Source organism: Lycorma delicatula, chromosome 8 (assembly GCF_047948215.1).
Source record: "Lycorma delicatula isolate Av1 chromosome 8, ASM4794821v1, whole genome shotgun sequence".
Lineage (NCBI taxonomy): Eukaryota > Metazoa > Arthropoda > Insecta > Hemiptera > Fulgoridae > Lycorma > Lycorma delicatula.
The window spans coordinates 112875101-112896896 of record NC_134462.1 but is presented as its reverse complement, the minus strand read 5'-3'; the positions used below and the strand labels follow the sequence as shown (position 1 = coordinate 112896896).

Genomic DNA, 21796 nt, shown 5'->3' with positions numbered 1-21796 from the left:
CCTTATGGGTGAGCCTGGACACGTGATAATTCGAAAAATTCAATTTATGGCCGATTTCACTCATATCCATAACATATGTTAGTTACGTCAACCAATTGTTTTTGCCAAACACGAACCTGATAGGTGGTGCTCGGGTAGTGATATTTCAGAAAATTTTTTTATGGTCCGATTTGGCTCATATTCAGAACATATATTTGTTACGTGAAACGAAGTGCTTTTGTAAAATATTAACTTATAGGTGGTTTTACCAAGCTAATTAATACATAATTAGAGTCAGTACTGGTATTTACGATATTTTTGAGTGAAGGTTTCATTAGAAATGATTTCGTCACTTTGAATTTTCAAAATATCAACTAAACAGCTTATTAAACGAAAAATTACATATGATTAATATCGTGTGGCGTTTTAACCATTAGGAACATTTGATAAACGTATCAGCAAAAACCTATGAATTTTAATTAGTTCATTTAATAAGGTGTTAATTCACTTTAAATTGTCACAACGACCCATACTGCCTTCAATTTTGATATTTGATCAACACTTGATCTGTTCATTAAGTGATCTTTCCACTGGAATCTGAAATTTTTTATTGTTCTTTATAGAATTTTTTCGCCGTAAAGGACAAAGATGAATTTATTGTTGAGATCGTAGTGCATTTGCGTGAACCATAAATTATGTTAAACGTAAAATTTTGAAGTTTCGTTCAAATTTATTCTTAAAGCTTTGAAATCGAGCCGCAAAGTTTTTTGCATTTTCAATCAACATATTAGTAAATTTGACGAATTTTTTATTATATGATTTATGTTATTAAGTATTTATGAAAGTATATAAAAAATTTATTTACCTCCAATTATTTCTCGATATTTCGTATTTGTTTTATATTAAAAACGTTCTATCATTTAGTTAGAATATTAGTAGAGCAGGAAGAAAATATTTAACCGTGAATATTTTTGTGTTTGAGAAAATGAAGTAGGAAAAATATATAACAGTTATTATCTCGGCTTTCATACATTTCTGTGCTTTTTTGATTCGGGCAATGTCTTTTTGAAGAGCTATAAATAAATAAATAGTTGAATTTTGAATTTCAATATTTGATGTTTTCAATTGACGGCAAATTCTTTTCGAAAACTTAACAATTTTATTGTTTTGGGAGTTTTTATATTTTTCAACCACACTCTCGATAACTTTGTTATTAGTTTTTGTTGAATCTCTAGCTTGCCCTTGATTTAGCTGAATTTTTTTTTTTATTGTTATATGAGATGGTTTTTACACCCTAACTTTGTTTATTATGGAGTGTTTTATATTTATTATTCATTGCATTGTATTTCTCATATTCCTATCTGTTTTTTTTTTTTTGCTACTTCTTTTCACATGTAGAACGTTAAGCAATTAGAGTAACGACAAATTTACAACAAACTCTTTGGAGGAAGAAGAAGAATAAATTCACAGATTTTAAATGAGACTATTTTAAACAGAAATTTATTGTAATTTAAATTCATTCTTTCATGCAGTAATATTCCACAGTTTCATTACTTATATGACTAGTCTGAATTATTTCAATTTAATATTTTTTTCCAAAGCTTAATGAACAGATAAAAGCTCAATATTGATCAATGGCAGATTTTTTTTTTAAATACTTGAAATTTAAAAATAATCTTATTTGTAAATTTTAGCTTAGATAATTCAGTTATTTGATCTAAGAAAATAATGAGGATAAATAATTTTTTTTTTTTTAATTATTTTAAGAATACTAACTTTGAAGCTAGAAACCAAACTAAATTTTAGAAATACAATTTTTCAGTAACTTACACTTTCAGTCGCTCTTTAAACCAAACTATATGACTGAATGCAAAGGTGACTTAAAACATTTTGAAAGAAGTTAAACACTATTTAAAAAGTTAAATTTCCTATGTTCTTCAAAGGTTTATGGTTTCAAATAATTCTCATTGTCAACCTCACTGACAAAAATGTAACAAAATTTGAATTATTTGTTTTAAATTACAGAATTTTGCTATACATCTACATTTTCCCTGTTGATTTTAATTTCAATATATCATACATATTTTACAATATAGTTGCAGAACCCAGTGGATCTCAAGGTTATATGGAAGTGGTTATTGGCGTCTTGACTGCAATAATGTTGCTTCTCTTAAGTGTTTTTGCTATTATTCTTTTATTAAGTCGTCGTCAGAAACTGCATGGTTCACCTACAACAATTTTAAGAAATCCATTTAACATGAAGGTAAGTGAGGAAACCAATTAATATTAGTATTGTTTTTATTTCCAGAATAATATATTTTAAATCATTAATAATTTGATGATGGTATTGAACAGGATAAAATATTTACTAATATCTATTAATACTACTACTATCTATCTAATTTTATTAAAGGCCAAATATTTACGTTTATTTTGGTTACTAATATCCAGAGAAAATTTGCAGTTTTTTTTTAATCGGCTTGATCCAACTCTGATATAGCTTCAAGAAACTAGTTTTAAGGATAACCACTGTGCAGTACTGAAGGGTTATAATGTTGTTCTCAAAAACAAATTGGATGTTTTCCATGCCAGCAGTGGTGTGACCATCTACAACAGTGTTCAGTTAACTTGAAATTCATCTACTACATACTAAACTTGAAGTTGTGGCTATGACTTTGGCACTTACTTCTGGTGCATTTACTGTATGTAATATCTATCTTCCTAGCTGTCAGGAGTTTACTGTAGAGGAACTAACAGATAGGCAGTTGCCCAACCCGTTTCTACTGATAGGCAATTTTAATGCCCACAACATCAGCTGGGGATGCAATAGGTTGGAATGTAGGGGTAAGTTAGTGCCATTGACCTAACCATATGTGATGCCTCGTCGCCCAGCTCTATGAATGGGAAGTCCTACAGGAATTGTACGACAGTGACCATTTTCCTATTAAGATAGCAATTAAACACCACAAAATAAACAATATTTCAAGAAGCGTGAACTGTAGATGGCTATTGCAGCACACTGACTGGAATAGATTTAAGGAATTGATTTCTGAAGAAGTTGGAGGTCTATATAAGACAGGCGACGGGGCACAGATTAATGAACATGTCAGTGACTTTCCAAATCTTGTAAAGCACGCTTCTGAGCTCAGTTTAGCTAAAACATCTGTGTTCATAGGTAAAAAACATATTCCTTGGTGGAACAACAAATGTAATTAGCAAAACAAGCATCAAAGAATGTGTTCAATAGATATTGTCGCCAAATGGCTTCAACGGCACGTTGTAATTTAAAAAATTCTGGTAGCCTTGAAAAGGGCCGTTTGAAGTTTCTGGAGTGGTGGCCCTGAAAAGGGTCGTTTTTGCATTAACTCTAAGAAGAGCTGATCTCCGGCGATGTCGACTCGTCTGTAGTCAGAGAGTTGCGGCTCATCCATTAAATTCAGACCGGGCTTCCCTTCAGCGGCAGTTGGATCCCCACTACAGCATGGAAGTGGTGGCCCCCAGAGCTACACAGTTTAGGGTCGGCGTTGGTCGTCTTCCGCCGGCGCGGCCGCGGCGGTTCTCTCCGAGCGATCCCACGCAGGGCCGGCTCTTGCTGCTGAGTCCACCGGCCAGGCCAGGGCGATTGAAGCCCGGCAAGCTGGAGCCGGAAGGTAACGTCCGCGTCCAACGGCTCCTTCGGTGGGCCGGCCAGGCCTACTGCTCGACAGGATTGTTGGCATCCGCTGGGAAGTCCCCCATTGTACCGATCAGGGAATATCTGTCTTCTTCCGTCTTCTTCTTCTTGATCTTCTCCAAGCGGTGGTCAACAACAAATTGAAAATTCACTCTGGTGTATGCTCATTTATTGGAGCCTGGGAATGGTGGGGCTGCAGCGCCACTATGGTAGGAGATCTGTGTGGTCAGCTACGTGGTGAGAGTGACGCTTATGAAAGCACGTACGTATACTGAACTCCTGTTGACATCTGAGTTGCTAGCATTGCGTCCGCCGATATTAAGCTAGGCATATATGTGGTAACAACTCTCCTCCATCTAGGCAGGTGCATACAGATGCAGATCTGATGGATCTCACTGTAGTTAAATTGTCATGGCATGCTGTGCACGTTTGAGTCCAGAAACTTGTATTTTTAGCCAGGTGCCTTCTTGGTCGATTTCATAAACTTGCCCTGTTCATTAAAGAACAATGTACGAGCCTTATCATGGAGCCTCAATCCTGTATATCAACCAACAAAAGCAGGGCCAGCATGCTGTGCCTGACAACCACTTGGTCGTTTACCTCAAATCTCGGTTGCTGTGTTGTCTACGAACTTCTTTTGACAATAGACCTCCTGGTGTGATGCTGCCTTCTCCTCTCTTTCCTCAATGGATTGTGGTGGTTCTTCTGCTTTTGGATGCTGCCAGTTCCCGGGTCTGTTTAACTTTCTCCCAATGAGCAGTTTGCTTGGTGGTCCATATATAAAAAATTTTTATTTATGGTCACGACGTTAGCCAGATTTCTTAATGCATACAGCCCTTGTGGCATACTCTTATCCCAGGTTAGATGTTGGATATCCCGCCTAAGGACTATTCTCCATGTCTTCTTCACCTCCTTATTATGGCGCTCTGTAGGATTCTCCCGTGGATGGTATAAAGGTGTAGACCAGTGTGCAGTGTGTCACTGGTGGCATAACTTCTTCTACTACCGGCTTGTGAGCGCAGTCCCGTGGCAAGACACTTCCTCCTCCAAACAGCTGAAAATTGTGTTAATGTCAGCTTGAGGAACGGGCCTAGCCTCTACCCTGTGAGAAAACAGGTCAGTCGCCAGCACTAGGAACTTGTTGCCTCATTCTGTTGTGGGATATGGCCCCATTAAATCAGTCACCACATGCTTTCAACAAGCTGTAGGCCTCCGAGGTGATTGTCTAGTGGAAGGTTTGACCCCCATTTGAGGCAGGTGAATGTACTGCACTCCCAGATGTACTGCCATAAGTCCCTGCTAATCATAGTATTGGTGGACTGCCCACCACGTCTCTTCTGCTCCAGGATTTTTTTTTTAACCTCCGGGTCCACAGTTAAGTATTGCTTCAGAGGAAGAGATGAATGATTAGTAGCGTGTACCACTCATGCCATGGAGGCCGGCAGTTTTTGTTCATTGCTTTCTGTTATTGTTTTTGTGTTTGGTTTTTATTGTTTAATTATTTATGATCATGTAGTTACATTTAAGTTGCTAATACTGAAATCACTGATGTGACTATAAATAAACGATGGAAAAAAATAAATATCCAGATTAATGTATTTGAAAACTACAACAATTTTTTTTTTAAATCACTTCATTTGGTAAAGAAAGAGATCTTCCTTTTCAAACAAAAGGGTCTTCTTAATAATTTATTAAGATAAATTTATTATTTTCAAATAAAAATATTAATTCTTTATTTTACTTTTCTGCATTCATTTCTAATACAGATGATCATTAAAACAAATCATAACTTCAGTTTTCAGAAATTTTTTTCACTAATTTCTGTATACAGACTTTGATGAAGTAAAAGAATGAAATGCAGAAATCTAATAAATGTTGTATATAAAATATTTATTGGTGATTTTTAATTATTGTCTTCACCTCTTAATGAAATACACATTTTTGAAGTTAAAATGACAAATATAAGTGAAATTAGCCGTCAAAAAATTTTATGCCCAAGATTTTTTTTTGAAGGTGGGTAATATGGTAGTTTAAGAGTTGTACTACCTTACCACCACCCATTTTTTCTTTTCTTTTTTTTGTATAAAATAAAATCAATTTTATTTTTTAAGTGAAATTTTAGCGACTAGCACTAGATAGGGAATCTTGGAGAGCTGCATCAAACCAGTCAAATGACTGAAGACAAAAAAAAAGTGAAATTAAATAAAAGTATAATTAGCAATTGTAAAATGTTTTAATGTAGTGTACTTCAAATTCCTCCTTGTGGTGTAAAAGGAAAGTTATCAATAATAATGAAGCAAAAGTAGGGTGTAGGAAGTACAAGCTACAATGTGTAGTTGATGGGAACTGAATATTTAGGGGCATCAAAAGGAATTCAAGGCCAAACTTTCATACGTACTACAGAACATGAAAACTTGCTTTTAACTTTATGGAAATATGTAATTAGTACTTTAAATATTACAAAACTAATAATTAATTAACTCAATACAAGAATTATTTATCTCTAATATTTACAAAAAGAAATTAGTTTACGCTTTTATCTATGAATAATGTCACTTTGCCCCTTTTCACAATGAATTCAAAAGAACAGCTTATATGCACTCTTTGCTCATGTCCTCAATTGTTATTACGAAAACTCTTCAAATTTTATTGCACACTGTCCTTACATTTATCACATTCTTCCAATGCTCACTGGTCCTTGAGAGTATTTATATCTCTAGACCTGGAGCTTTATTTACCATAGCTGATCTACTCTTTTATTCGTTCAAACTAAATAGTTTCTATTATTTAAACCATCTACACTACCCTAGAAATTCTTTCTATTGCACTTCTTCGTTATTTCTAGATTTTTTTAAAATGTATTTGTTGATTTACATTCTTCATTTTCTCCTTTTCTTATTCTCGTGCTTTCCATTACTAGAAGCTTTTCTACCTGTGACAATATTTCAAAAATAATTTTGTTGTAATCATATGAGTTTGATAAACATACTGTTCTTAGTTTGTACTTTTATGGATAGAGTTTTCCTAAACTAGATTTCAGGATAGTATTTATTTATAACATATGTATTAATTTACAGATCATATTACTGTTATTTGCTGTAACAATAAATATCATATTTTTACAGGATCTTTTTTTAAATCTATCTCCTGTTAATGGAATGATGCACATGAATGGTGGAAGTTCTACACCTTGTACCCAGGGATTACCTAGCGAACCATCAGTTGGTTTTCCTTCTGAGACACATTATATTGATATAAATACAGTGGTTGAAAAAGGTATATATAATATGCAGTTATTTTTTTTAAGCTTATCCAGATTACTGTTATTTAAATTAAAAAATGTAATTAATTTAGAAAAAAAAAATACATTATTTAAATGTTGTTATAAGAGAATGTTAAACATTCAGTTTCTTTTTATTGCTAATAAAGGAATGTGTTGAGGGCACAAACAGTAGAGAAAGATAAAGAATCAAATGTATGTAATTGATAACTGAGAATGTTTGATATATCTTACTTAAAAAGATTAGTGTAGAACAAGGAACAGAAGATATTATTAAAGTATTCAAATGATGATAAACCTTGAAAGTAATAAAAATACATAGCATTAACGTGTATGTAACTTTCCCAGTTCTGTTTTATGTAATTTAATGTTTGTTTTAATTTAGTTTTTATTTTGATTAACTTCGAGCAACAAATCATACTAATTAGATTCCTTAAAATACAATTGGCAGATACAATTCTCTTTTTGCGAAATTGTGTCATACACTTCTTCTACCTTCTCTAGCTATAAGATTTATGGTTTAGCCTTTTGCTTTAAATTTATAAATAAATAGGTAGCTCCTGTGAGACCTTTATATTATTTGTAATATCATTTTCCTTTTTAGATACAATAAAGTCTGAGGATGATTATGAAGATAAAGAGGAAATAAATGCTGATGAAGACAGCACTATTTATTCACAGCAAATGTACAGTGTTCATAATACACCATTAAAGAAATGTAACACACAGACTGTTCATCCTTTGAATAAACATGGAAATACTGAAAGCGTACCTCGTAAAAAACGTTATCATACTGCTCCACGAGATAAACATAGAGTAAGTTAATTGGTTTAAATTTTTATTTAATTTCTATGCTGTTTTTTTATTGAAAAATCACCATAGGTTTAATATTAAATCTGAGAAGCCTAATCCCATTCGTGAATCACAAATTTTTAAGGTGTATTCAGTATTCAATATTTGTAATGGGGAAGCATCCTGTATTTTTATCAAAGACCCAGAATATGCCCTTTTGTTATGATTAAGTTAATCTCATATACCATGTTGAGGTCATCATCGCAAATAACTACCAAGAATAAATTTAACCAATCCTGTTAGCAGTGCAATGTGTGTAGCTATAATGAGACATATTGTTGTGTTGATTAGTTGGAGATTGAATAAGTAGACGAATCCGTATTGAGTTTATGTAGTATTTATTCATTTGTAGAATACATTTTTGATTAAGTATATCTGATAGTCTTGTTTGTTGTAGTTTGATTTCAGTTTAGTAATAACACATTGAATATTAATAATACATACAACATTTTGAGTACTGAAGTATATTGAATCTAATTAACGTAAACGAATGATTGAATAACTAAATGCATTGTATGTTACCGTCCCACTACACCATCTAACGTAACGTGTCCACACCCCGATTGTAACAAAGAAGTGCACGTGTGTCGTCAGCCCTAGTGGCGTGAAATGTAACTACAACAGCAAGCTGCCATTACAATATTTGAATAAGAAAACATGATATTAAAACTTAAAATAACTGCCCACCAAAATCGGCAGATTTTGAATATAAACGATTGAGTAATATATAAATAATTAAGTTATAAGAAAATTCATAGTATAATGTAATACAAATATAATACAGTTTTTTAACATAATGTAACCTTGACAAATAATACAATATGAGGTAATATCATATAACAGTTAGTGAGATATACATAAGTAATAAAATGAATACATATAAAAATAAAAAAACATTGAATAAAAACTATTAAGATTTAATTAATTATCTGATAAGGGTAGCAGACACAATTTATGTATTGGTCTACGAAATACACCATTTGATGTATGAATGTCAACAACTCTAACTAAATTATCAGAACCCATGAAAGCATGAGTAACAATTCCAGATTTCCAAAATAATGGAGAAGTATTGTCATCACAAATTAAAACAGAATCGCCCTCACAAAGATTTCTATTGGGAAAATGTCATTTATTGCGTTTTTGCAATTGATGCAAGTAATCTTTAGACCATCTTTTCCAAATAACTTGAATAAATTTCTGCAATAATTGCCACCTACCTAAATGATTTTCTGGAATTTCGGAAAAGTCTGGGTCAGGAAATGAAGTGAGAGGAGAGCTGATTAAGAAATGGCCAGGAGTAATCGGTTCAGGATCTTTAGGGTCATTAGAAATAGCGAAAAGTGGGCGAGAATTAAGACATGCTTCGATTTGAGTTAAAATTGTATAAAATTCCTCGAAGGTAAGAATGGTTTGTCCAACGACACGGCGAAGATGAAATTTAACACTCTTGATCCCGCTTTCCCACAAGCCACCTAAGTGGGGCGAGGAAGGGGGAATAAATGACCATTTGAAATATTGAGAATTTGAGAAAGACTGAATAGCCAAATTGAAGTCCTTTGATTCAAAAAATTGAAACAATTCATAAAGAGTGTTCCTAGTACAACGAAAATTAGTAGCGTTATCTGAATTCAGTTGTTAAATCTGAAACAAGTTCTAAATGAATAGCCTTAGTAACTAAGCAAATAAAAAGCGCAATATAGACCTTTGAAAGAATTTTAGATTTCTGTCCGCCATGCTGAATCATAATAGGGCCACCATAGTCAATAGTGCAACTAGAAAAGGCTCTAGAAGTTGTAATTCTAGAAGAGGGTAATTGACCAAGTTGCTGAGATTGCTTATCAGCATTAAAACGAAAACATTTTAGGCATTTCCGAACTATAGAACGAATAGCTATTTTTGCATTCACAATCCAAAATCTTTGACGAAGAGAACTGTGAGTTAATTGGAGTCCAGCATGTAAAAGACGTAAATGTTCACTGTGGATGATTAACCTTGTTATGTTTGCATGAGGATGTAGTATTAATTGATGTTTTTTATCGAAAGACAAATTAGAATGTTCCAGTCTACCTCCTACACGAAGTAAACCTTTACTGTCTAAAAGTGGATCTAGTGAACTGAGTTTACTTTGTTTCGAAATGAAATGTTGGTTTTGAAGATCATTAATTTCAGACTGAAAATATGTTAACTGAGATTGATGAATGAAAAATTCAAGAGTGAATTCTAATTCATTTGAAGACAATGCATCAAATTTTCTATGGTTAATAGACTTATGCTTAATATTTTGAATGAATCTCAAACAATAAGTAAAAACACGGATTACTTTAGACAGCGATGAGTATTTCTCAGTATAATCAGTAATATTAGCGGTCAAAAGAGATACCTGAACAGTTTGACTTTTTCAACAAGGCATTGAGGATCAATTTTTTTTTTCAGTAGAATTAAAGTGATGATTAGTTGGCCAACAGGAAGAATCTTGTGAAAGCCAGCTTGGACCATGCCACCATAATACAAAATTAATTAATTTTTCCGGAAGACATCCCCGAGAGAGTATATCGGCAGGATTCGAAGGTGATTCAATATGATGCCACTTCGCATTAGAAGTCAACTGTTGAATTTCTGAAACTCGATTGGCTACAAACATGAATCCACTGGAGTGCAGTCATGGAATCAGAATATAAATGAATTTCATTGATTTTTTCATTTAAAGCTAATGTAACTTGATTGAGTAAACGTGATAAGAGCAAACAAGCACAAAGTTCAAGTCTTGGAAGAGTCATTTGTTTTAAAGGGGCAACTCGTGATTTGGAACACAATAAATTACATGAAACCTTATCATTACAGTAAGTAATTCTAACATATATATAACATCCGAAACCCTAAGAGATGCATCTGCAAATCCATGGAGTTGAAAGGATTTGATGCTTAACTTTACACATCTGTCAACATTTATAGAACTAACTAAACTTAATTGATTGTATAAAATTTGCCACTGTGATAGTAAATTATCGGGTAAAGTATCATCCCAATTGCACTTGACTTGCCAAAGGCTTTGCATAAAAATATAATGGGTCCAATGAGACCTAATGGATCATAGATACCAGAAATAATTGACAAAATATGTCTTTTAGTGAATATTTTAACTTCCTTTTGATTGACTTCATAAGTTAATTTATCTAAGTAATTATTCCATAATATACCTAAAGTACATATGTTTCCATTTTTATTTAATGATATAGATGTGTTTAATGGTATAGTATCATCAGTTGAGAAAACAATATTTTGACAGTTGGAGAAACACTTACGAAGGGGACAGCCATACTGTTTTAATAAGTTACATACATCAGTTTTTAATTGCTTGATTTCATGTACACTATCAGCTCCTGTAATAAGGTCATCAACATAAAAATCATTTAATATGGCTCTGCAGGCATTAGGAAATTGATCATTATTATCATTGGCAATTTGAACTAAACAACGAGTAGCTAAAAATGAGGCACTAGTTGTACCATAGGTTACTGTTCTTAAGGCATAATGCTTTAAGTCTTGTTCAGGGTTTTCATGCCACAGAATTCTTTGCAAATTACTGTCCCTTTGAGTAACTAGAATCTGTCTGTAAATTTTTGTGATATCAGATGTGATAACATAATTATGGACTCTGAATCTTAAAATGATTGAAAATAAGTCTTGTTGAATCGTAGGTCCTATCATTAGTATATCATTTAGAGAAAGACCATTGCTGGATTTGGCTGAGCCGTCAAACACAACTCTTAGTTTGGTTGTTAAGCTTGTTTCCTTGAAAACAGCGTGATGAGGTAGATAAAAAACTTCTGAGTCAGATATCAATAAATCCTTTGAATTAAGTTCAGACATATGACCTAGATCTATATATTCATTAATAAAATTAGAGTATTCCTTCTTAAAACTGGGGTCTTGAATAAATTTGCATTCTAAAGACAAAAATCTATTTTTGGCGTTATTAAGAGAATCACCAAGTTTGATGTTATCTGATTTACGAGGTAACGTAACTATAAATCTACCATCCTTATTTCTAATTGTATTTTCTATGAAATTCCTTTTGCATATTGAGTTATCATGAGAGGTTTGTTTGACTAAAATAGGTTCTTCTACTTCCCAGAATTTTTCTATCTGTGATAAAAGAAGTTTATTGTCATTACGAATGAAAAAAGAAGAAACGGAATTGTTGCGTGTAACATTTAAAGGAAGGTTTCCAGCTAATATATATCCTAGTCTTGTTTCTTGTATCAAGAGAAAATCCTGGTTACGTACAAATTTATTCAGCAGAATAAGGTTTAGGAAGTACTGTGCACCTAAAAGGACATCAATATTAGAAGAAATGTATTTATTATCAGTTTGGGTCCGCAAGAAATAAGTTCTCAGGTAAATTGAGATGAGATCAATGAAATGATTCAGCAGGAAGATTGTCAGTTATTCGGTAATACAGCACAAACAATGTCTACTGTGAAGTTTTCATAGCGAGAGTATAGTTTAACTGTGACACTGTAATTTGATTGATATAACGAGTTATTAATTCCAGAAATTGGAAGATTATTTTTTGTTAAGGTTAGCCCAAGTTTACGAGCAAATTCCATTGTGCAGAAATTGGCTTGAGTGCCTGAATCAAGCAACACTCTATATGTCTGATAATTTCCATGTTTGTCCACAGTATTGCACAGCAGTAGACAATAGAACATTTTTGTTTGTTTGTAATTTTAATGCACAATAAGTATTATTTTCAGGCTTAGAGCTAGATTTATTAATTTCCTCGGTATGGACTAAGGAATGATGCCTTTTGGAACATGTTTTACATACATGCTTATTCATACAATTATTAACATAATGACCTGTTCGAAAACAATTAAAACAATGCTTATTCTGGACTAAAAATTCCTTGCGTTTGTCTACTGTTAAATCAAGAAATTTTTTTCATGTATATAAATAATGAACGGATTTACACATAGTACATTGAATAATTTTTGAATTTGCATGGTAACTAACTAAATTTCCTCAGTAATTTTTATTTGAATTGTTATATTTTCCTTGATCTTTAAAGGGTTTGTTAAATACTTGTTTGTTAATAGAGTGGGTGTTATTTGATTGCGAATTATACTCAAGTTTAGCTGTAACATTTTCAAGTATTTGTCTTCTATTATTAAGCAACTCAACAAAATCTTTGAAATTAGGAAAGTTTTCATTAGAAAGTCTTTCCTTCCAATTTTTTCAAGTAATTTTGTCTAATTTTGATGCTAGTAATTGCATAACAATGAGTTCATAAGGATTTACAGGTAAATTCATTGCCTCCAATGAACTTATTAATTTTATTAATAAAATGATCTAAATTATCTGCAGATTCTTTATCAATGAAACCAATTTTTAAAATATTTTTAATAAGATGAACAAGAGATTATGTATTTATTATCAAATCTTTTTTTAAGGAGATTTAAAGCAACTGAATAGTTTTCTCTTGTAATTGGTAAGTTTTTTATGATATTAATCGGCCTCATCCCTCAAAGATGACTGTAAGTAATGTAATTTTTGAATATCAGAAAGGTCATTTCTAGAATGAATTAAGTCATTAAATGTATTAAAATAATGCTGCCATTCAAGTAAATTTCCACTAAAACATGGCAATTTAATTGGCTGTAAAAACTGCATTTGGTTATTAATAATTGGTTTAATATCGGTAACATCTGATTTATCAGGAGGTTTTATAGACATTTTTATCTGACAAAGATTTTAATTTACATTCTATGTTTCATAGATTATCTTCAGTTTGTATTCTGTCATCAGTCCCATCATAATCAATAGTTTCCAACTGAATGTCATCATATTTAACTTGTAATTCTAATAAATTTTTTAATTTTATTTGTAAAGAATATATTTCATTTTTTGCGGGGTTGAAATTATCAACAAAGGTGTTTATTCGTGTGATTGATGCCTTAATTACACTACATTTTTTAATAAGTTCTTGCTTATTAGTCTGCAAATGCAAAGTCTTGCTATTGGCTGATTCCTCGTCAGTCGTTTTGAATTTAATTATATTAACGTAAACATTAATAATAATAATAAGAAATTAGACATAATAATAAGAAAGGTAAACAAATTAATTAATAAGATGAACAATGGGTTACGCATATGATGAATGTTGATACTTGTAGCTCCTTGTGGATTGTCGTATTCGTAGATAGTTGAACTTGGCCGTGATATATTTGTCTAGCCAAAATGACGTAGTTGTACCTGCTTAAGATTAGACTCGGTGACGTAAGAAAACCACTATCCAGTTCAATCTGGAAATTTCCAACACATCGATTCCAATAGAATTAGTAACAAAGAAAGAAAGAAACGTACAATTTGGAAATCACAGTTACATATCACTAAAATCACAGTTACATATCACTATTACTTACACCTTTATAGTTAAATTTCACTGCGTATAATGTTTGTACGCATTACAGTTTTTGGAGTAGCTTGTATAACTATACGAATGAATGTCTATACGAATTAAGTCCATTTTGAAACTTATAATTTAAAATTGAATACGTCGTATCGAATATGTTGCTGAAGTTCACTATGCGGCTCGGAGGACCAAAATATGTGTGTGATTAGTTGGAGATTGAATAAGTAGACAAATCCATATTGAGTTTATGTAGTATTTATTCATTTGTAGAATACATTTTTGACTAAGTATATGTGGTAGTCTTGTTTGTTGTAGTTTGATTTCAGTTTAGTAATAACACATTGAATGTTAATAATACATACAACATTTTGAGTACTGAAGTATATTGAATCTAATTAACGTAAACGAATGATTAAATAACTAAATGCATTGTATGTTACCGTCCCACTACATCATCTTGCAACGTGTCCACACCCCGATTGTAACAAAGAAGTGCACGCGTGTCGTCAGCCCTAGCGGCGTGAAATGTAACTACAACAACAAGCTACCATTACAATATTTGAATAAGAAAACATGATATTAAAACTTAACACATATTATAAAAGAAAATGATAGTCTTCAATTGCCAGTAGACATTACTCCACTAAATTCAGAAATTCTAAAAAAAAATTATTGGTATCTTTGAACAATCCCAATACATGTACTGACTGTTGATGAAACATATCACAGTAAGGATAGAAATTAAAAAATAGCATAAAATTACTAATGAAGTAATCAGGTATAATAAAGCAGCCTAGAAAGTAGCCATGGAAAAGATTGGAAAGAATTAAACTCTTGGTTTCACCAGAATTTGATATAATTTTTTTGTAACCTTTTTTAATGTCACGCCTTCAGACTCTGAATTAGACTTTCCCCTTAACCACGACAGAGGACTGTTCAGGATTCCTTCACTTAATTTTTAAGTATTATCTCTATCACTTTTTGGTACACTTTTGGTACTTTTTTATGCATGATCGGGGAGGATGGTATGCCTCCCCTTTGTTTTTAAGGGCAACATGAGCCCGGGTGCTCATGTAAATTTAAACCAATATTAGGCCAGCTCATTAGCTGTACATATACGGGGAGGTCCATTCAAACGAATACATGATGTTCGACTGCCCAGCTCTTATGGGGGGGGGCCTGAACTCAGGCCACCCTAGAACTTAGAGGTCAAGGGGAAAATTTGCCACTCAAAAGCGGCAAGTCAATGTGGCAAGAGCCGCATTGTTGGACCACGTGGGAGTTCCTTGATCCCGTTGCTCTGTTCAGCCGACATCAGTAGTCTACCTAAGGGAAAAGATTCATATCGCGCTGCTGTAGGAAGCTAACAAGAGATATGGCTGGCTACCAACCAGATTAAGGCTCCAAGCACTTTAATGGTGGACCGGTACTTGCTGACAATCAGCGGCCTAGGCGTGGCAGCGAACTGCTGTCTTTAACGAGATAAATTTAATTATTGATAGTCATATGTGATAGTTGACGGGGTGCACCTACCCATTTTAGTGATATAGACAAGTGGGCGGTGGGACATTTAAGTGATTGGTGTATGATACCACGCTTATCCACTCACGCTTTTAGGTTAGCTCTAGGAGCTAGTTAGGACACTAGTCACTAAACTGTTTTGTGGCTCAGTAGCCATTTGTGGCACAGACATTCGGTCTTATGCTTTAGGGCAACCGAATGGGATGGTGAAGGGAGAAATGCCAAGCAAACCAACCTATCACTTTTTGGTTCTATGTAAACATGTTCCAGATGACTTCAGATGATTGAATTATATAACTTCATTTGAATTTTTTTCTTCTGAAAGAAAAATCTGCCTCACTACTGCAAATTGAGGCTTACCATTTTGCTATGCAATATTCTCTGTTCTGCTAAACATCCTATTGCTATAGTATTAGTTAAATTAAATTCTGGTTGTCACTTGTGAAAACAACAACATGGCTTATGAGTTAGATAAAGAACCCTTTATTAGATTTCTTTTAAAAGTTTCCATTATTCTGGTAAATACATTACTTTATGCATTATATTACAAAATTTAGTTAAGTTTTTACGTTTTTTATAGTATGTTCATGAGTTTTCCTTTAAAAATCGTTTTTAAGCTTTTTAGAAATTCCTTTTCTAGAATATATTAAATTAGATTATACATGGTAATTATGCTGTTTTTGTTTAATTACTGTAAAGGTAATATATGTAAAAGATTATTATCCATATTTTAAAAATCTATTTACTTGCATCCTTTTGTTTATTTCATTAGCTTGCACCACCATCAGTTTCATGGAATATAGCTCCAAGCATGGGACAGACATATCGCTGTAGAGAAGTTGAATTGACTGTTATACCATATCATTGTCTCTCAGTTTTAAAAACACTTGGTTCATGCTCTATTGGTGAGGTCAGTTTATAAATTATAACACATAATAAATTTAATAAATAATAAAAGTAAAAATTTACTGTCTAAAATTTCCAATCTTATTATATAAATTACTAATTTTTTTCTATCTTTATGTCTTTAGGCATTTCAAGTTTTCAGTTTTAAATCTAAGAATTAAGAGATTTTAAATTTTGGAATTTTATCTACTTAGTAATTTATTTTTAGAACTATTCAGTCTTATCAGATAAATAGTCACATCAATCGTAGTAAGATTTGAGAGATTTTTTTGTTTTTTTCTGATGAAAAAATTATTTTTTTTTATTTTGATCATGCATTTTTAAATTACATGGTGTTAATTAAAAATTGTGTATTTTTAATTGTTTTTAGAATTTTGTTAGGCTTTCTACTTATGAAATTATTGTTTTTTTGTTGTTTTTTTTTGGCATGTTCCTATTCTGTATGATACATTCACTCTCAAAAAAAAAAATGATTAAAGTAAATTTTAAACCTTATAGAATTTTCAATATTTGTCTAAAAATTTTATAGATATATTTGAAATTTTGAGTGGACACATTCTCTTTTGGTAAATTACAGTATAGTTTTTCTAGATAAAATTTCAATCTTAAATGAACAATGTTTTACTTGTAATTGCTTTTATAGAAAATTACACAGCTTGTTTCAGGATGTTTCTTCTACCATACTTTATCAACATATTCCTTTCATCAAAATAATGAAAGGAGTACCTACAAATATATGTCAGAAAACAATTTTTGTTGATGAGTTACGGCTAGAGTAAACTTTCACCCAGATTTATGTTCTAGAAGTCAAATAATGCAAATCTTTAAATCTAAATTTTACAGACACAATTTATTAAGGAAAATTAGTGCCAGTCACTCAACAAATCAATTCATATCTACAGGGAAACTGCATTTAATTAAAACTCATTCACGTTGTTTCCATGATAATGTCTTGCTGCTGAAGAATTCCCTCACTGTATTAACAATTAATTGATCTTGAGAAGTACATCACAGTTAACTACCTAATGGTGGAACTGACACCTGAGGTGTCCACAGGTCTTTTAAGTACTATTTATAATGAAGCCAGAGTGATATATTTTTATAACCTTGCATTAGAGCTGATCTATAATTTTTTTTTGGCTTTTATATTATCAAAGTGTGGATAATTTTTATATTGAACTCAGGATATCAAGGCAGTAAATTAGTTTTCAAGTTTGTGGAGATCAGGCTTTTTTCTGCTCTACTAATTCACATTTCCCTGAGAATAACAGTTTTTTGTCAGATAACATGCTAGTTATTCCAAGCTTTTCTTTTTGTTTATATTATAAGGGTCAACTTTACTTGATAAATACTTTAGCCATCAAAGAAAGAAGGAAAAGAAAGGACCAAGGATAAGTAAAATGGGAGTAGGTAAGAAAAGAGAAACTGGCCCGTCAAGGTAGATCATATAAGTTTACTGTTTTGCTTAGGACCTACCAAAATTTTAATACTTTACTTTCATTTAACTTGGCATTCTTTCCAAAAAAAAATGTATTTGAATGTGAAAAGAGAACATTTTGACAATGTGGAAGAAGATAAACAAATAATTAATTCTTTCAAAGAAAAGGGTTTTTACGAAAAGCTTTCAAAGGATTACAGAATAACTGTGATCAGTAAATCATAAGGCAATTACTTCATAGAAAATGGAGGATACATGAAAGTTAAATAGAATTTTCATAAGCTAAGTTCAGGAACTTTTCAATTGCACCTCATTGTAACAAACTATTAGTCAACTTGTAAAATTGTACAAATGCAGGAAATCATATTATGAAAATGAAAAGATTTATCATATTTTTTTGGTTAGATAAAATTTAAGGAATTTTTGTGTTCTCATTTAATGTCAGTCTCGAATGCTGTATTTTTTTATTTTTTAATTAAATATTTAAAGATAAATTCATCATGAGAGTTTTAATTTGTATTAAATTAAATTAATATTTGTTTGGACTTCTAATGTGAGATACTTCTGAAATTGACATAATTATCCAGCAGAACTTTAATTTTTATATTCATTTATTTCTTTTTTTCTGTCAGGTATTAATATGTGAAACTGAAGTAGCAGAAGGAGAAGGGCAAGTTCAAGTTTGTGCACGCACATTGAAACCAGAGTGCATTAGAGAGTTACGCCTTATGGCTGGTTTATCAGATCCAAATGTAGTTCATACTTTAGGTATATGTACAGAAAAAGAACCTCCTTGGGCTATTATGGAATATCCTGCTGAATTAGGAGATCTAGTACAAGTTCTCCACAATAATCAATCATTAAAGTAAGTTTTCTCAACAAACTTTAGTTTTAAAAATGTTATTTGTGTAAATATTTATTCTGATCAGTACATATTAATACATTATGTAGATTACATCTTTATAAGATAAGATTTTTAACACATGAAATAATGTTAAGGTATATACATTAAACATACAAAATAATTCACAGTTCAGAAGGCTCTGTTGAAAATAATTTTAAGCATATATTTGTGTACATATGGAATGGGATACAGAAAAGTCAATGTTATACCTTTTTGTTTATTAAACAACTATGAGAATAATAACATGGTATTTTTATTACTAAACTAAAAAAGATGAAATAAGAGAAAAATAATCAGTTTGTTTACACATATACATGCAAGGAGCATTTGTTACTTAAAATGTAAGGGAACTTACTTTTTACATTAGAGACCATGACAATGAGAGACAATAGTAAACATGGTTGTGACCATGTTCACTTGATGTCTATATTATACCATGTCTCAATCATAGCAACATTGTGCCTATGATATATGTTTAAAGTATCCATATTAATTCAAAATCTTACCAAATTCAGAATGATGTAGTTATTCCGTTCCTCATATAAAAGAAGAAACTATTGCTGAAAATGTACACTGTTTAATTTTTGTTTATGGTAAAAATGTCGTCAGTAGACTAAACATTAGTTAATTTCAAAACCACCACCAATGAAAAAAATACCAAATGTTATAATAGAAAATCATGCAGCAGTATTTTAGAACTGGATGGTGGATTTATTTCATTAAATTTTTTCCTCAAAAAACACTAAAAGATTGATCTTATGCAAGTCTAAGAAAGTTGTGTCAGGCAATACAAAAAAATGATGGGAAATATTGACATGAGAAGTCTGTCAACTACATAACATTGTTTATCTTTAAATTGTTTGTGTCAAACAAAATCTTTTACGGATCTTCAAGTTATTTAAGTGTATCATTTCCTATCAAAATGCCAAATCTCACACTTTGCGACTATCATTAGTTAATAGATTTCAAAAAATAACTCAGTTGAAAAAACATTCATGATGATTATGACAAGGTTTTTGCATCTTTACTTTTCAAAAAATATGTTCTTATCTTATCAAGATGGTTTTTCTTATTTGATCTAACTTTTCACTTCAGTGGAATCTCTTGATTTTTTACCCAAAATTTGACTCATTCAGTACAAGTGAAATATTTATTTATATTATTATATATACTGTATGGAATATAAGCCACCAATACACAGTAATTAGATAAGTTAAACTTACTATGTTAATTTTCAATTGCCAGTTTAGTGGTATTCTACATCTTCAGTTGGTATTAAATTCTATATCTGTTACATTAAAATATATATTTTAATAATTTGTTATTTTATTTGAAGTTATGTTATTTATTTTGGAAATGTTGATGACATGAATGTACATGCAAATTTTACTGTCCAGTACTGGAATGATTAAACCTTTAAAATGTACTAGTATTATTTTCCTTTGTTCTGTTGTCATTATTGCCAATTGTTAGATTGTACTTTTATTATGTTTTTAATTAAATCATCTCTAAATGTGATCTGGTGGTCATCATTTCAAATTTTTGTTATTATTTATTTACAAATATAAAATATTTCTCGAGTATCTTCATTTTTTATCATTATTACAAATCTCAAAAATCCCAAAAATTATTTTTTGCAATCTGTTATACTATGTTTGTTTACTAACAGATGGTCAGCTACATTAGATACCTCTGTCTGTTTTTGTATAATGTTCTGTAAATCTTTTTTTAAATGATTTATTAGTTTACCAATATAAATATTATTACATTCATTTCATTTCATTTAGTATATTCCTCTCTATTGTTTTTATTATTATTACTTTTTAAATATTTATAATGTGATTATTTGGTTTATATGCTTTTTTATTTTTATCATATACAGAGTGGCGCACAAAATGATCCAACATTTGGTTTTGTTAAAAAATGTTTATTTGAATCGCATTACAGAAAAGTAAAATACAATATGTTTTTTATATACCTGAAAATTATGTTCTACTTATTGCATGTTCAACATGACTACCACCATGTCTAGCAACTTCTTCAATACGAACTCCTATGTTGTTAATAACTTGACGACACATATCACTATTATCTCGTTGCACATCTCAATGATCTGCATTCACAGTTCCATCCCTGTACCAGTTTACAGAAAATCTTTTTCTTTACAAATGTTTAAAGAAAATAATCACATGTCTTCAAATCAGGACTGTTCAGGGGCCAGTTCTGTCCACACGCAAAACAATTAGGAAATCGGTTTGAAATGACATTTGCATTAAAAGTTTCATACAGAGAATCTAAAACAACATTAGCTGTGTGCGATCTGGCTCCATCCTGCATGAACCTGTTGTTTTGGGATTGAAACATTTTTGCAAAAAGCTGAGGAACAAAATTATTATTCAACATATTTTGATGACATTTACCGTTTGCTGTTTGTTCAAATAAGAATGGCCCTATTATCCCGTGACTTGAAATAACGGCACACAGTGTAATTCTAGGAGCATGATGCACCTCTTCATGAAGCGCATGTGGATTTACAGAAGCCTAAAAACACACATTTTGTTTAAGAACCCTATCTAGGTGAAAATGTACCTTATCTGAAAACCAAACATTGTTCAACAATACGTCTTGGTTCACAGGCTGTTCAGCAAATGCCATTCTTTAATGTTTGTTGTCAACCGTTAATTTAGACAACACTGTTATTTACTACAAATACAAATGCAAATCAGTTTTTAAAATTTGCTCTACAGATCGCCTAGAAATCCCAAATTGTGCTGCTGGTTTTCTTGTTGATTTGCCCGGACACCTCAGCAATGCTGCTCTGACAG

At 31.6% G+C, this 21796-nt stretch overlaps 1 protein-coding gene across 2 annotated transcripts in view; it reads left to right on the top strand.

Moving 5' to 3' along the window:
• LOC142329012 (discoidin domain-containing receptor 2-like) overlaps nucleotides 1–21796 on the top strand; it is a 313027-nt gene that overhangs the window by 266206 nt on the left and 25025 nt on the right. For both annotated transcript variants that reach the window (XM_075373255.1, XM_075373256.1), the window contains 5 exons: nucleotides 2076–2242; nucleotides 6778–6928; nucleotides 7537–7748; nucleotides 16496–16633; nucleotides 18700–18932. In XM_075373255.1, the coding sequence (XP_075229370.1) occupies nucleotides 2076–2242; nucleotides 6778–6928; nucleotides 7537–7748; nucleotides 16496–16633; nucleotides 18700–18932 (901 nt within the window). The remainder of the gene's footprint in view (nucleotides 1–2075; nucleotides 2243–6777; nucleotides 6929–7536; nucleotides 7749–16495; nucleotides 16634–18699; nucleotides 18933–21796) is intronic.